Source organism: Hyla sarda, chromosome 2 (genome assembly GCF_029499605.1).
Source record: "Hyla sarda isolate aHylSar1 chromosome 2, aHylSar1.hap1, whole genome shotgun sequence".
Lineage (NCBI taxonomy): Eukaryota > Metazoa > Chordata > Amphibia > Anura > Hylidae > Hyla > Hyla sarda.
In genome coordinates this window covers 256,310,694-256,324,240 of record NC_079190.1, presented here as the reverse complement: position 1 = coordinate 256,324,240, position 13,547 = coordinate 256,310,694, and the positions used below count along the sequence as shown (strand labels likewise).

General features: G+C 43.3%; 1 protein-coding gene across 3 annotated transcripts in view; it reads right to left on the bottom strand.

Annotated features, from left to right (window-relative positions):
• C2H1orf94 (chromosome 2 C1orf94 homolog) overlaps window positions 1–13,547 on the bottom strand; it is a 282,773-nt gene that overhangs the window by 46,702 nt on the left and 222,524 nt on the right. For all 3 annotated transcript variants that reach the window (XM_056557010.1, XM_056557009.1, XM_056557011.1), the window contains one exon: window positions 735–889. In XM_056557010.1, coding sequence (XP_056412985.1) covers window positions 735–889 — 155 coding nt within the window. The remainder of the gene's footprint in view (window positions 1–734; window positions 890–13,547) is intronic.

Genomic DNA, 13,547 nt, shown 5'->3' with positions numbered 1-13,547 from the left:
CCCCCCCCTTGTACACAGTGCCCCCTTGTAAACAGCAGCAGCCCCCCTCCCCCATAATTGCTCGCCTGCAGTTGCCGCCCCGCTGCCCGCATCCCCGTTCTGCCGTCAGAATCATATCCTCCTATGGAGGAGCATGTGACATACACGCTTCCTCCATAGCGTTACGTTGGGCGTAGGGGAGGAGGTGGAGTGACGTGTGTGTCACATGTTCCTCCATAGGACGCCATGATGTAGATGTCAGAACGGGGATGCGGATGGCAGGACGGGGATGCGGACGGCAGAACGGGGTTGCGGCCGCAAAGCAGCAGGTATCGGCCTTGGTATCGGGGACATAAAACAAGTCCCCGATACCATGAAAATGCCGGGTATCGTCCCCGATACAGATACTAGTATCTGTATCGGGACATCCCTACAATTCACCCTATATTTTTCTCTGAAACGCTGCTGCAAGTAAAACTTAGTTGTCAGTGATGAGGGAATCTGTCAGGATATGATGTGTGCTGTGGTTCAGGCAACATACAGGTAATGATAAACCCCTTTTAACTTTGTGGTTGGTGGCTGGCAAGAGTGTGGGTGCTTTTTGTGAACTAATGTAGGCACCTCACTTCCTGCTTTTCTGATGGCATCCCTAGATGTTGAGAGGAGGGGAGAAACACTTTCTAAATCTGTGATGTAAGTTTTACATATTACAAAACTCTATGGGTGACACATTAAAGGCAGAAAGTAAGACTTACCTATAAGGGGGAAGAAGGGGGTATCGTGGTCCATCACCTGCCATTCTAGGATAGCCTCTGATACCGGGACCTCTCATCTGGTAAGTTAGATGCATGTAATGCATGTAATACATCATGGGATGATATGGCAAAGGCAACACATGGCGAGTAACTTGCTGTGGATAAGATAATATAGAAAAGGAGATTTTAAAAAGTTACACTGTTACAATCTCTTCAACATTATAAATCAAAAGAAGGAAAAGCTAGCGACTATATACGGATGCACACCACAATATGTACTGTAAAAGGTATATGTATCCTTATTAAATCACACCAACAATAGCATAGACATTTAAAATCACTTAAAACACAAAAACAAAAACATGGTGGAGGATTATAATCCTAATAACCACCAAACCCTCCCTGGTATGCACAATGAATATGTGGCATGGGTCCCTGGAGTGTAAGTGCATCAATATGGCCTGAAGCGAGTGCAAAGTTATACCTTCACAAGAATGAAAAATCACATGATAACTATCACCACCAGCCAATGCTAGGCTATATCTAACCGCTAGATCAGACCATGTGTATGGGTGCCAGAGGCTACCTCACCAACCAAGGGGGAGGGGGGACACAGCAGCTCCACGCGTTCCGCTGTCCTGCAAGACAGCTTCCTCAGGAGTGAAGTGTGCTATCTTGTGTGAGAATAAATATACTTAACCAACCTTTAAAAGGGTTATCCAGGAATAGAAAAACAGATAATTTTGTTCAAAGACCGCTCTTTGTTTGTTTCCAGGTTGGATGTGGTTCTGTAGCTCAGTTTTACTGAAGTGAATGGAGCCAAGTTGTAATGCCGCACCCAAAGTGGAGATAGACAGGTAGCAGTCTTTGAAATAAATTAGGCCTGTTTTTTGATTCTTGGATAACCCCTTTAAAGGGCTCCCTTTCTCCACAGGGACAAATATTATTAATTGACAAGAATCAAGAATACTGGATTTACAAAGATGATATGTTGTGTCATGTTATGAACCAGCTCTAAGAGGCCTCAGTTTGATCTTTGCCACGTATAGCCTGTTACTTGAAAAAAAAGGGGACAAATAGACCAATTTTTTCACATAACACTTTATGTATTTTTTTATTTTATTTTATCAATAATAATAATTAACAAAGCAGTATAAAAGATGTGCACCTAAATAGTTAAAGAGGAGATGAAAACACCATAGTTATTAGTGTTAGTTACATATAAATATAGTGATACATAAATTATAGGCAATACAATTATTCAAATTTTTTTTTATTTTAAATAAAAAACAAAAATCACGTCTAAATCTACTGTGGTAGAGTATGCCTTTTCTCAGAATTGCGCAGATTTTGAGCTATTTCTTATTTGCTATTTCACTTCCTTTTTTTCTAGGCCTATACATACTTTTTGAAAGCTGTGTTATCAAGTTAGGGATTTTATGTGACGACATGATATATGTACTGTGTATATAGGTATATTATAAATTTGGCCTGTTTAACTGTAGAGGATCTTGCATTCCATTATATGACAAAGTGATTTTTTACCCAGATTAATTTTAAGGATATTATGAACATAGAAATGATTAATTTCCAGAGCAGCGATCCTCACAATACTTGGAAGTGATTTCTAGCCTGACAAGGGTTTTAATGGCAGGTACCATTGCTTTATCATGCTATGAATCGCAGCGTAATTCAGTTTGGCATGCTGCACTTAGTGTAATAAAGATGCCTCGGTGACACAGGACTGCCGGAATATAATGATGCAGACTATGTGCATTCACTGTCAGCTCAGTGATGGGCTTGTAATGCACTTTATAGCAGCTGGAGAAAATGAGGTAACTGACAACAGATCCACATAATATACCTACTTCTTTTACCTTTGTAACTACTTACAATAACTCTGCTTATTTCTATAGAGAAGTACTGTCTGTGTTCCCTGGTGCTGTAATCCTTCATTACAAATTCCTCTTTTGTGTTAGTGAACTATAGTTGTCGTGAGTTTTTTTTTTAAATGTCTCAGACATAGGGATAAACAGAGACAATTTATCCTGAACTGACGGGTAAGAGATGAAAATAAAGCTCAGGTCGTCTTATCGACAAAATCAGCAAATGGATGTTTGACCCATATTTCCAGCCTATCCCTTCTTTGTTAAATATGACTACACAAATGTGTAATTGGCATTAAGGGGGCAATATAGAAAACCTGGAAAGCCTGGAGCCCCCATGGCATGTTTCTAAAGATTTCTATGTGATATTCCAATTATTCTAAGCACACTTGTCAGTGTACATCATGATATGTAATGCACTTGTTCATTAAAATGTATAGCTATAATACATCATGGTACAGTGGGCTAGGCTACCTCTAGCAGCTTTGGATTCATGACTATATATGACTAAATAAAGAAGTGTGCAGAGTCTTTGTATCGCTCAGGGGAAAAATTCAAGTGTTTTTTTTTTCTGCCAAAGAAGCTTTGGTGATATTTTCATTAGGGTTTTCTAGAGAAAGAAAATGTATATTTAGTAATACACAAAGCCCCTTATAAGGGGCTACTGAATGATGACAAATTCCTTCAATAAGCAAAAAGGTATCTTTAAGACTTCAAGCGTCCATGGCAAAAGTCCAGGGTTACCCAGCCCATCTCATCTTATTCGCCTCAGAGGGAAGGCATACGTATGGACTCTTGTCATGATATGGAATACCATCCTGGGCACTTAAAGGGGTATTCCAGGAAAAAAACTTTTTTATATATATCAACTGGCTCCAGAAAGTTAAACAGATTTGTAAATTACCAATAGATGAATAAAATAATACTAGTGCTGGAGTGGTTCCCTTAACCCCTTCCCGCAAATGGACATGTATACACGTCTATTTTTTCTATGACTTAACGCAAATGGACGTGTATACACGTCCAATACATTTTCTATCACCATGTCCGTTGGCATGGTGATAGAAACGTCATCTCAGCTGTCCTGGACAGCTGACCGATGACACTATGCAGCTGGGCACCAATCAGACTGGTCCCCTGCTGCAGTGACTGACTAATGACAAGGACTTGCGGGGTTCCGGGCTGATCGGGTCTCTGGTGACCCGATCGCCGGGAAAATAATGATGATCGGAGCAGTCAGAGACCGCTCTGATCATCCTGAAGGGATAGGACCGAGGTGGCAGCTGCCACCTCGCTCCTAAACCCCTGCCATTGGTCGTTAGGACTAGCGACCAATGGCAGGAGGGGGGGGGGGTTAAAGGTGAAATCCCCGCTCTGCCCCACCCCTGGATGTCGGGGCAGAGCGGGGGGAAGATGGCGGAGGGTCCCGGGACCAGCGATCGTGTCCCGGGACCAGTGATCGCAGCGGGACCCGTGGCGGTACCGGACAGACAGCACGGGACCGGCGGAGGCAGTGGTGGACGGAGCTGTGAAGATCAGCGGTAAGTGATCTTCACTGCTGCGTTCCAAGAGTTGCCAAACTACAACTCCCAGCAAGCCCAGACAGCAAAAGCTGTCTGGGCATGCTGGGAGTTGTAGTTTTGCAACATCTGGAGGCCCACAGTTTGGAGACCACTGTGCAGTGGTGTCCAAACTGTGCTCTTACAGATGTTGCAAAACTACAACTCCCAGCATGCCCAGACAGTTCAGGCATGCTGGGAGTTGTAGTTTTGTAACATGTGGCCCTTCAGATTTTGCAGCACTACAACTCCCTGTATGCCTGGACAGTCTGGGCATGCTTGGAGTTGAAGTTTTGCAACATTTGGAGGGCTACAGCTTGGACACCACTGCACAGTGGTCACATACCTGTGACCCTCCAGATGTTGCAAAACTAACTCCCAACATGTCTTTCGGCGGTCTGGGCATGCTGGGAGTTGAAGTTTTGCAACAGCTGGAGGCACCCTTTTTGGGAAACACTGAGTTAAGTAACAAACTCAGTGTTTTGCAACCAGTGTGCCTCCAGCTGTTGCATAACTACAAGTCCCAGCATGCCCTCAGTTGTCACTGCATGCTGAGAGTTGTAGTTTTTGCTACGGCTGAAGGATCACTGGTTGCGAAGTTTGTTACCTAACTCAGTGGTTTCGCAACCAGTGTGTCTCCAACTGTTTCAAACTACAACTCCCAGCATGCACTGATAGACTGTACATGCAGGGAGTTGTAGTTCTGCAACAGCTGGAGGCACACTGGTTGCGAAACACTGAGTGAAGTAAAAAACTGTGTTTTGCAACCAGTGTGCCTTCAGCTGTTGCATAACTTCAACCCCCAGCATGCACGGACAGCCAAAGGGCATGCTGGTTGTGGTAGTTTTGCAACAGCTGGAGGTTTGACACCCCCCCCCCCCCCCATGTGAATGTACAGGGTACATTCACACGGGCGGGGGTCTACAGCGAACTTCATGATACAAGTTTGAGATGCAGCAAGTTTTCCGCCGCAGCTCAAACTCTGAGCGTAAAGCTCGCTGTAGACCCCGGCCGTGTGAGTGTACCCTAAAAACACTACACTATACTACATTACACAAAATAAAAAGTAAAACACTACATATACACATACCCCTACAGAGCCCCCCTTCCCCCCCCCCAAATAAGAATAAAACATTTCTCGTATGACACTGTTTCCAAAACGGAGAATCCAGCTGTTGCAAGACAACTCGCAGTATTGCCGGACAGCGATTGACTTTCCAGGCATGCTGGAAGTTTTACAACAGCTGGAGGCACCCTGTTTGGGAAACCCTGCCATAGGGTATTTTTGGTATCGTAGGCAAGTGTAATTCTTGCATCCGGTTCCGTCCTCATGCAAATCCCTTATTTAGTCCTCAAATGCGCATGGCGCTCTCACTTCGGAGCCCTGTCGTATTTCAAGGAAACAGTTTAGGGCCACATATGGGGTATTTCCGTACTCAGGAGAAATTGCCTAACAAATTTTGGGGGGCTTTTTCTCCCTTTTACACTTTATGAAAAGGTGAAGTTGGGGTCTTTACCAGCGGTCATTGTAAAAATGTTTTTACATTTTTTACACTAACATGCTGGGGTTGCCCAATACTTTTCATTTTCACAAGAGGTAAAAGGAAAAAAGACCGTCAGGGCAGTTGTCACTGGACACGCTGTCTCGGTGTCTGGTACCTCACTCCGCTTAGCGATCCCTCCTGTTCTGCGATCCCACGGGGTGAAAAATCCTGAGTGGTAGCAGGGGGTCTATCCCGGGGGCAGAGCTCCAGGGGATAGTGATGGAAATCCAGAGAGTCAGCGGGTGTATGCACCGGGAGAACTGCTTCAGCCGGAAGCGTCTCACCGGTGCTACCACGCTGTCAGGTAGTTCAAAGTTCACTGTAGTCTGTGGACTGCTACGTGACATCACGAATTACAGCAGGGCACAGGGGCCAAAGAAATGATCTAACACGTTTCTGTCGGAACTTTGTCAGAGATAGATGGTAATTGCAGGCTACAGGTATATATACTGGACTGTACTTGTTAGTCCAGCACAATTCTCTGAGATTGAAATTCCCCCAAATGGATCTCCATTTGGATAACACTTACAGCTATAGATTTGTAAATTACTTCTATTAAAAAATCTTAATCCTTTCAGTACTTATGAGCTTCTGAAGTTAAGGTTGTTCTTTTCTGTCTAAATCCTCTCTGATGACACCTGTCTCGGGAAACGCCCAGTTTAGAAGAGGTTTGCTATGGGGATTTGCTTCTAAACAAAAAAGGTTAAAGGAAAAAAGACCGTCAGGGCAGTTGTCACTGGACACGCTGTCTCTGTGTCTGGTACCTCACTCCGCTTAGCGATCCCTCCTGTTCTGCGATCCCACGGAGTGAAAAATCCTGAGTGGTAGCAGGGGGTCTATCCCCGGGGCAGAGCTCCAGGGGATAGTGATGGAAATCCAGAGAGTCAGCGGGTGTATGCACCGGGAGAACTGCTTCAGTCGGAAGCGTCTCACCGGTGCTACCACGCTGTCAGGTAGTTCAGAGTTCACTGTAGTCTGTGGACTGCTACGTGACATCACGAATTACAGCAGGGCACAGGGGCCAAAGCAATGATCTAACACGTTTCTGTCGGAACTTTGTCAGAGATAGATGGTAATTGCAGGCTACAGGTATATATACCGGACTGTACTTGTTAGTCCGGCACAATTCTCTGAGATTGAAATTCCCCCAAATGGATCTCCATTTGGATAACACTTACAGCTATAAATTTATAAATTACTTCTATTAAAAAATCTTAATCCTTTCAGTACTTATGAGCTTCTGAAGTTAAGGTTGTTCTTTTCTGTCTAAATCCTCTCTGATGACACCTGTCTCGGGAAACGCCCAGTTTAGAAGAGGTTTGCTATGGGGATTTGCTTCTAAACTGGGCGTTTCCCGAGACAGGTGTCATCAGAGAGGATTTAGAAAGAAAAGAACAACCTTAACTTCAGAAGCTCATAAGTACTAAAAGGATTAAGATTTTTTAATAGAAGTAATTTACAAATCTGTTTAAATTTCTGGAGCCAGTTGATAAAAAAGTTTTTTCCTGGAATACCCCTTTAAGCATAATTTACATATTAATGGACATGTCACTGACAGGTCTGCTTCAAAGTTCTGATTTAATTAAACCAACATAGTTTACTCAACTAACAACTCAACCAATTAGGCTAGGTTCACATGGCCGTTTTCTCCCAAGCTGCTATTGTCCCGTCATTGCTGCTAAACGGAGCATACTAACAAACGGATGCAAACTGATGCAAAGGGATGTCATTGAAGGAGTACTCCACTGGAAAAAAAAAAAAAGCTCCAGAGGAAGTTTCTTTCTTTTTGAATTTAATTTCTGTCTGACCACAGTGTTCTCTGCTGACACCTCTGTCCATGTCAGGAACTGTCCAGAGTAGGAGCAAATCCCCATAGCAAACCTCTCCTGCTCTAGACAGTTCCTGACATGGACAGAGATGTCAGCAGAGAGCACTGTGGTCAGACAGAAAGGAAATTCAAAAAGAAAAGAACTTCCTGTGGAGGATACAGCAGCTGATAAGTACTGGAAGGATTAAGATTTTTATATAGAAGTAATTTACAAATCTGTTTAACTTTCCGGCACCAAAATTTTTTTTTTCCTGGGGAGTACCCCTTTTGCATCAGTTTTTAATCCCTTTGTATCCTTTATCAGTTGCTCCCACCTTGATGTTTTATATGTGATCATCATGTTTTCAATACAGTACAAATAATTTATAATCTTATGTACCTTCCCTTGTTGTGATATGCGATGCGGCTCCCCTAGTGGATATCTGAGAATGGTTACGCTCGGAGCGCATGCGCGGATCCGTGGCGCTATGCCATCTTTCGGAGGGCAGTCAGTACGGGCGGATGTGCTTCAAGTTATGACGCGCATCCGTCGGTGACGCCACCCGGAAGTCGGCCGGCATCCGGTTCCGCTACATGCGCCATTGGAGGGCGACCATATAAATAGCCGGTAGTTCCTACCTCATGTAGCGCCTCTTGAGAAAGGAATCATCCGAAACACGTGTCGAGGTGCAGGATCATCACTGGGAAGCCGTCAGCATGTCACAATTAGGTATTGTATTGATTTGAGTCATTATAATCATGTGCTGACTAGACTTAATACTGCTAGATTTCAATTGGCATTACTGATCACTATATATATCGTGGTGATATCCTGCTTAGCTTTGTGTTGGGGGGTTTTTTAAGGGTGGGTTATTTTATGGGTGTTTTTCTACCTATTTTTGTATATGTAATAAAGAATTATATTTTTGACTATATCTTTGGGCTAATTTTGTAGGTTATTGATTAAATTATTAGCCGCGTTGGGCTTGTAGGTAATATATGTTGGTTTTTCCCAGCTGAAAATACCAGGTACATGGATTATAGATCCCGGGATCAGACCTGGGCTTCACAGTTGATATATTTATTTGATGAAGGTAGTACCCAAATTCAAGATGTGGATACGAAGGTGAGAGAGACTCAGACCCAATTAAAATTCTTGTTGAAAAAACGCATGAAGGTGTGGTGGAATAAGGCGACCCTAGAGAATTACCTACAAAAAAATATCATACCCAGAGGGTTACGGGTGCAAATTTTTCCCTCATTTCCAGTAGAGGATTTGAATGTGAGATCCAGGTGGGAAGAGTCCTGTCGAGTGTGTTCAAGGACTTTCTTGGAGCTGTTAATTGGCATTGATAAGAAAACCCTGGAACAATTGGAAGTTGAAATTGATAAGTTCAAGGAGGTCTTGAGTAAGGAGCTGACCGCTGAGCGCCTAGCTATCTTTGAAGCTGATTTGAATACAGAATTTAAAAAGTGGGAGAGTGAGATACAGGCTTCCAAGATCAGTAAATTCAAAAGAGATCAAGCCGACTACTCCAATAATACCATATACAAATGGCAAAGGCCAGGAAATGGGCGGTCACTATCCAGATCTTCCTCCTTCTCGTCTGTTCGGAGCAATGGGGGCGAGCGTTTTTTAGACAAACGCATGCCCAGCGAGGGCGAGGAGGAAGGTACAAGGGATATGCCAGCTACAACACGGAATCTGAGAGAGAGACAACGCCAAGTGGTTCCTCAGCATCAAAGGAACAGACGGAGGCGTTAAAGGTAATAAATTTATCAAGACATGCACTGACAGACGAACAGGTGAAGGTGTTATCAAAAGGACTTACCTTTTCCCCGAGCGTTGACTTTGACTACTTTGAGGCGATCAAGGACCTTCATCTCTTTGCTAGGAAAATTATGCTACGTAGGTACCATGGTAGCGGAGAGATGACGTCCTTGATCCCGGATGACTCACAGGTTCTGGCCATGTTGGAAGATTTATGGAGTGAGGCCCAAGGTGAGAGTAATGACCCAATACCAGGGGGCATACAGAAAAAGTCCACGACCTTTCCACCCTTTGCGCTTTGTCCGCAGGTTGAAGTATTTGTCAAGTTGGTCTCTGAGGACCTTAAGATGCTACAGGGCCAACGTTGGGATAACCTCACTGGTAATGAACGTAGAGCACTTAAACAACTGAGGAGTATTAAAGATGTTATCTATAAACCTGCGGACAAAGGTGGCAACGTGGTGGTTTGGCCGTGTGACATGTATGAGAAGGAGGCCAGACGCCAGTTAAATGATGTTAGAGTGTATCGCCAATTATCCAGCAACCCTATGACAGTATTTCAGGGTAAATTATGTAGAATTTTGGACAGGGCTGTGGATGAAGGTATTATACCAAGAAAGGTCCGGGATGGCTTGGTTGTGACTCATCCGAAGGTATCAACCCTATATCTCCTGCCTAAAGTCCATAAGAGTTTAACTTGCCCCCCGGGACGTCCCATAATATCTGGGATAGGGAGTTTGACGGAGGTGGTATGTCAGTTTTTGGATTTTTATTTGAAGCCACTTGTCGAGTCCCTGCCATCATACTTACGCGACTCCACTGATGTCCTTAAATGTTTTGAGGAGATTAGATTGGAGGAGGATATGGTAATTGTGACAAGTGATGTGGAGTCACTATATACCTCCATCGCACATGATGACGGACTGCGCGCATGCAAATTCTTTCTTAGTACCAGTAATCTTTCATCACAACTTATTGATTTGCTGTTAGAATTGTTGGAATTTGTTTTGAGACATAATTTTTTCATTTTTTGTGACAAATTTTATTTACAGATCAGTGGGACCGCTATGGGGGCGCCTTGTGCGCCCCCATATGCAAATTTATTTATGGGATACTGGGAGAGAGCAATGATCCAGGATGGTGAGCATGCATGCGTACAGTCCGTCATCATGTGGCGTCGTTATATTGATGACATCATCTTTGTATGGCAGGGACCGACAGGTGACTTGGAAAGATTTTTAGTTTATTTACAGGACAATTCCATGAATGTCAGGTTGACCAGTAAGTGGAGTAGGTCCAATATGGACTTTTTGGATATCAAGTTAATAGTTGAAATGGATGGATCAATATCGACTGACATTCATAGGAAAGAGACATCCGTCAACTCCTATCTATTGGCTAGTTCATTTCACCCTCCCCATGTTATTGGGGGAATACCCCGGGGGCAACTTATACGGGCTAAACGTATATGCTCTAATGATACCTTGTTTGATAGACAAGCGGACGATATGGTTAATCGATTTTCTAGCAGGGGATACCCACGTGATAAGGTAGTGCAGGAGTGGTTACAAGTTAAACAAATACCGAGGAAAACACTTATGAACAAGAAAGAGAAGAAGGAGGATGAGGGAGTTGGACATATGAGATTTATATCCCAATTTAACAAACAATGGTCAGGGATGCGGAGGATTTTGACGCGCCATTGGCACGTCCTACACAGTGATGCCAAGTTAAGACATTTACTACCGGATAGGCCTCTTATGACACCCAGGAGAGCACCCAACTTGAGGGACTTATTGGTGACCAGCCATTATGTCCCTCCCAGGTCAGGTCAATATTTGTTTGGATCAAGGGGACCGCCCTGGGGCAACTATCCTTGTGGTAGATGTGGAGCCTGTTCTGTTATAGAAAGGACCCAGAATTTTGCCAATTCTGATAGGACGAGGGAATACAAGATTGTCCACACCATTAATTGTGGTGTCTCTGGTGTGGTCTATCACGCGCGCTGCCCATGTAATAAAATCTATGTAGGCATGACCACACGGGAATTGAGAGCGCGCGTGATGGAGCACATCAGGGACATCAAAAATTCTGCACGCGATGATTGGATAGATGAGGGTGGATCACGTGGGAAACCTCTAGCTAGACACTTTAAGATCATGCACCAATCCAATTGGAGATTATTGAAGGTCAAGGGCATTGATAGGATTTATATGGGGAATAGAGGAGGCGATGCCACAAGGGCCCTCCTACGTAAGGAGACTAAATGGATTGTGACATTGGATACCATGGCCCCTAAAGGGCTAAATGAATATGTGAGTTTCTCTCCCTTCCTATAATTTGGGACTTGTTTTTAATGATTGTTTCTTTTATTGAGGTACTACTGTGCTCTTTATGATGAGATGACGTACATGACCTAAGGAGGAGTGAGTCGATTGGCACCATTGCAAGAATCATCTCTTCACCCACATGGAGGGATAATAATTGAAATATGTGGACCCATACGCTTATCCGACAGTAAAGAAATTGGACTCTCAAAACATGGGACTGATCGATAACAATAATGGATAGGAATCCCTTTATCCAGAGGACCAATTGGGTCTAATGTATATTGTATAGTTGTGCCCAGTTGCATGTGGCCAGTGGCGTATGTGTAGGCTGTGTTGTGAATGTGGTATGGGTGTGTAGGTTTTGGGACATAGTGTATTATCACATAGCACGGGGTGTAGGGGCGCATGTGTGTGTGTTTGGCACTGTTGGAGTGTGGGAGGGGGGGGGGGGGGGGGATTGATTGACATGTGTGTGTGTTGCATGGGATAGGGGGGATGGGTTTATATGGGGGGGGTTGGGGGGGGGGGGAGGATGGGGAGGTTGTCGTCATCATTACACGAACTAATGAACTAATTAATCACAACTATATTGCACTATAATTAATTTAAGCTATTCATATTTTCACATTATGTTCACTAACACATACAATGATCACTAGTACACATAATCGGGTATTATCACTAGGTGTTTTATTGAGTTTTTGCTCTCTTATGGGAATAATACAATTGCACAAATGTATGACATATCATTTTATTTTTTGGCATTGTGGTGTTGGTTGTGCATGCATGGGCATGTGTGTGGGTGTGTGCACATGCATGCATGCACACACAGGGAAGTGTGTGTGTGTGTGCTTGTGCATGTGCATTCACTTCACACATATCCATATATAACTAAAACCCTGTTTTCTTTCATATATATAGAGGTGGATTACATTTCACACAATATTATTATTATATATTTTTTTCAATCATTATATATATTTTTTTCATGACAAGTATAAATGGAGGGCTGGGTAGAATATATGGATGTGGGATATCAGGTATAGTCTGTGGGATTCTTGTCATATATAGGGGGCTCCCTAAAGATAAGGATACATAATTATGAGAGGTATTAAGTGATTATATGATCAATATGGATAATGATATGGGCCGTATGTCCTTATGTTTCTTGCTTTGATGGACAATGAGGGTATCTACTTGTATTGTAATAATTTATAATTGTTTTGATAGGTAATGATGTTATAAAGGGTGATCATATTTAGGATTGAATGGTATGGTAATCCAGCTTTTTGATGTTTTATATGTGATCATCATGTTTTCAATACAGTACAAATAATTTATAATCTTATGTACCTTCCCTTGTTGTGATATGCGATGCGGCTCCCCTAGTGGATATCTGAGAATGGTTACGCTCGGAGCGCATGCGCGGATCCGTGGCGCTATGCCATCTTTCGGAGGGCAGTCAGTACGGGCGGATGTGCTTCAAGTTATGACGCGCATCCGTCGGTGACGCCACCCGGAAGTCGGCCGGCATCCGGTTCCGCTACATGCGCCATTGGAGGGCGACCATATAAATAGCCGGTAGTTCCTACCTCATGTAGCGCCTCTTGAGAAAGGAATCATCCGAAACACGTGTCGAGGTGCAGGATCATCACTGGGAAGCCGTCAGCATGTCACAATTAGGTATTGTATTGATTTGAGTCATTATAATCATGTGCTGACTAGACTTAATACTGCTAGATTTCAATTGGCATTACTGATCACTATATATATCGTGGTGATATCCTGCTTAGCTTTGTGTTGGGGGGTTTTTTAAGGGTGGGTTATTTTATGGGTGTTTTTCTACCTATTTTTGTATATGTAATAAAGAATTATATTTTTGACTATATCTTTGGGCTAATTTTGTAGGTTATTAA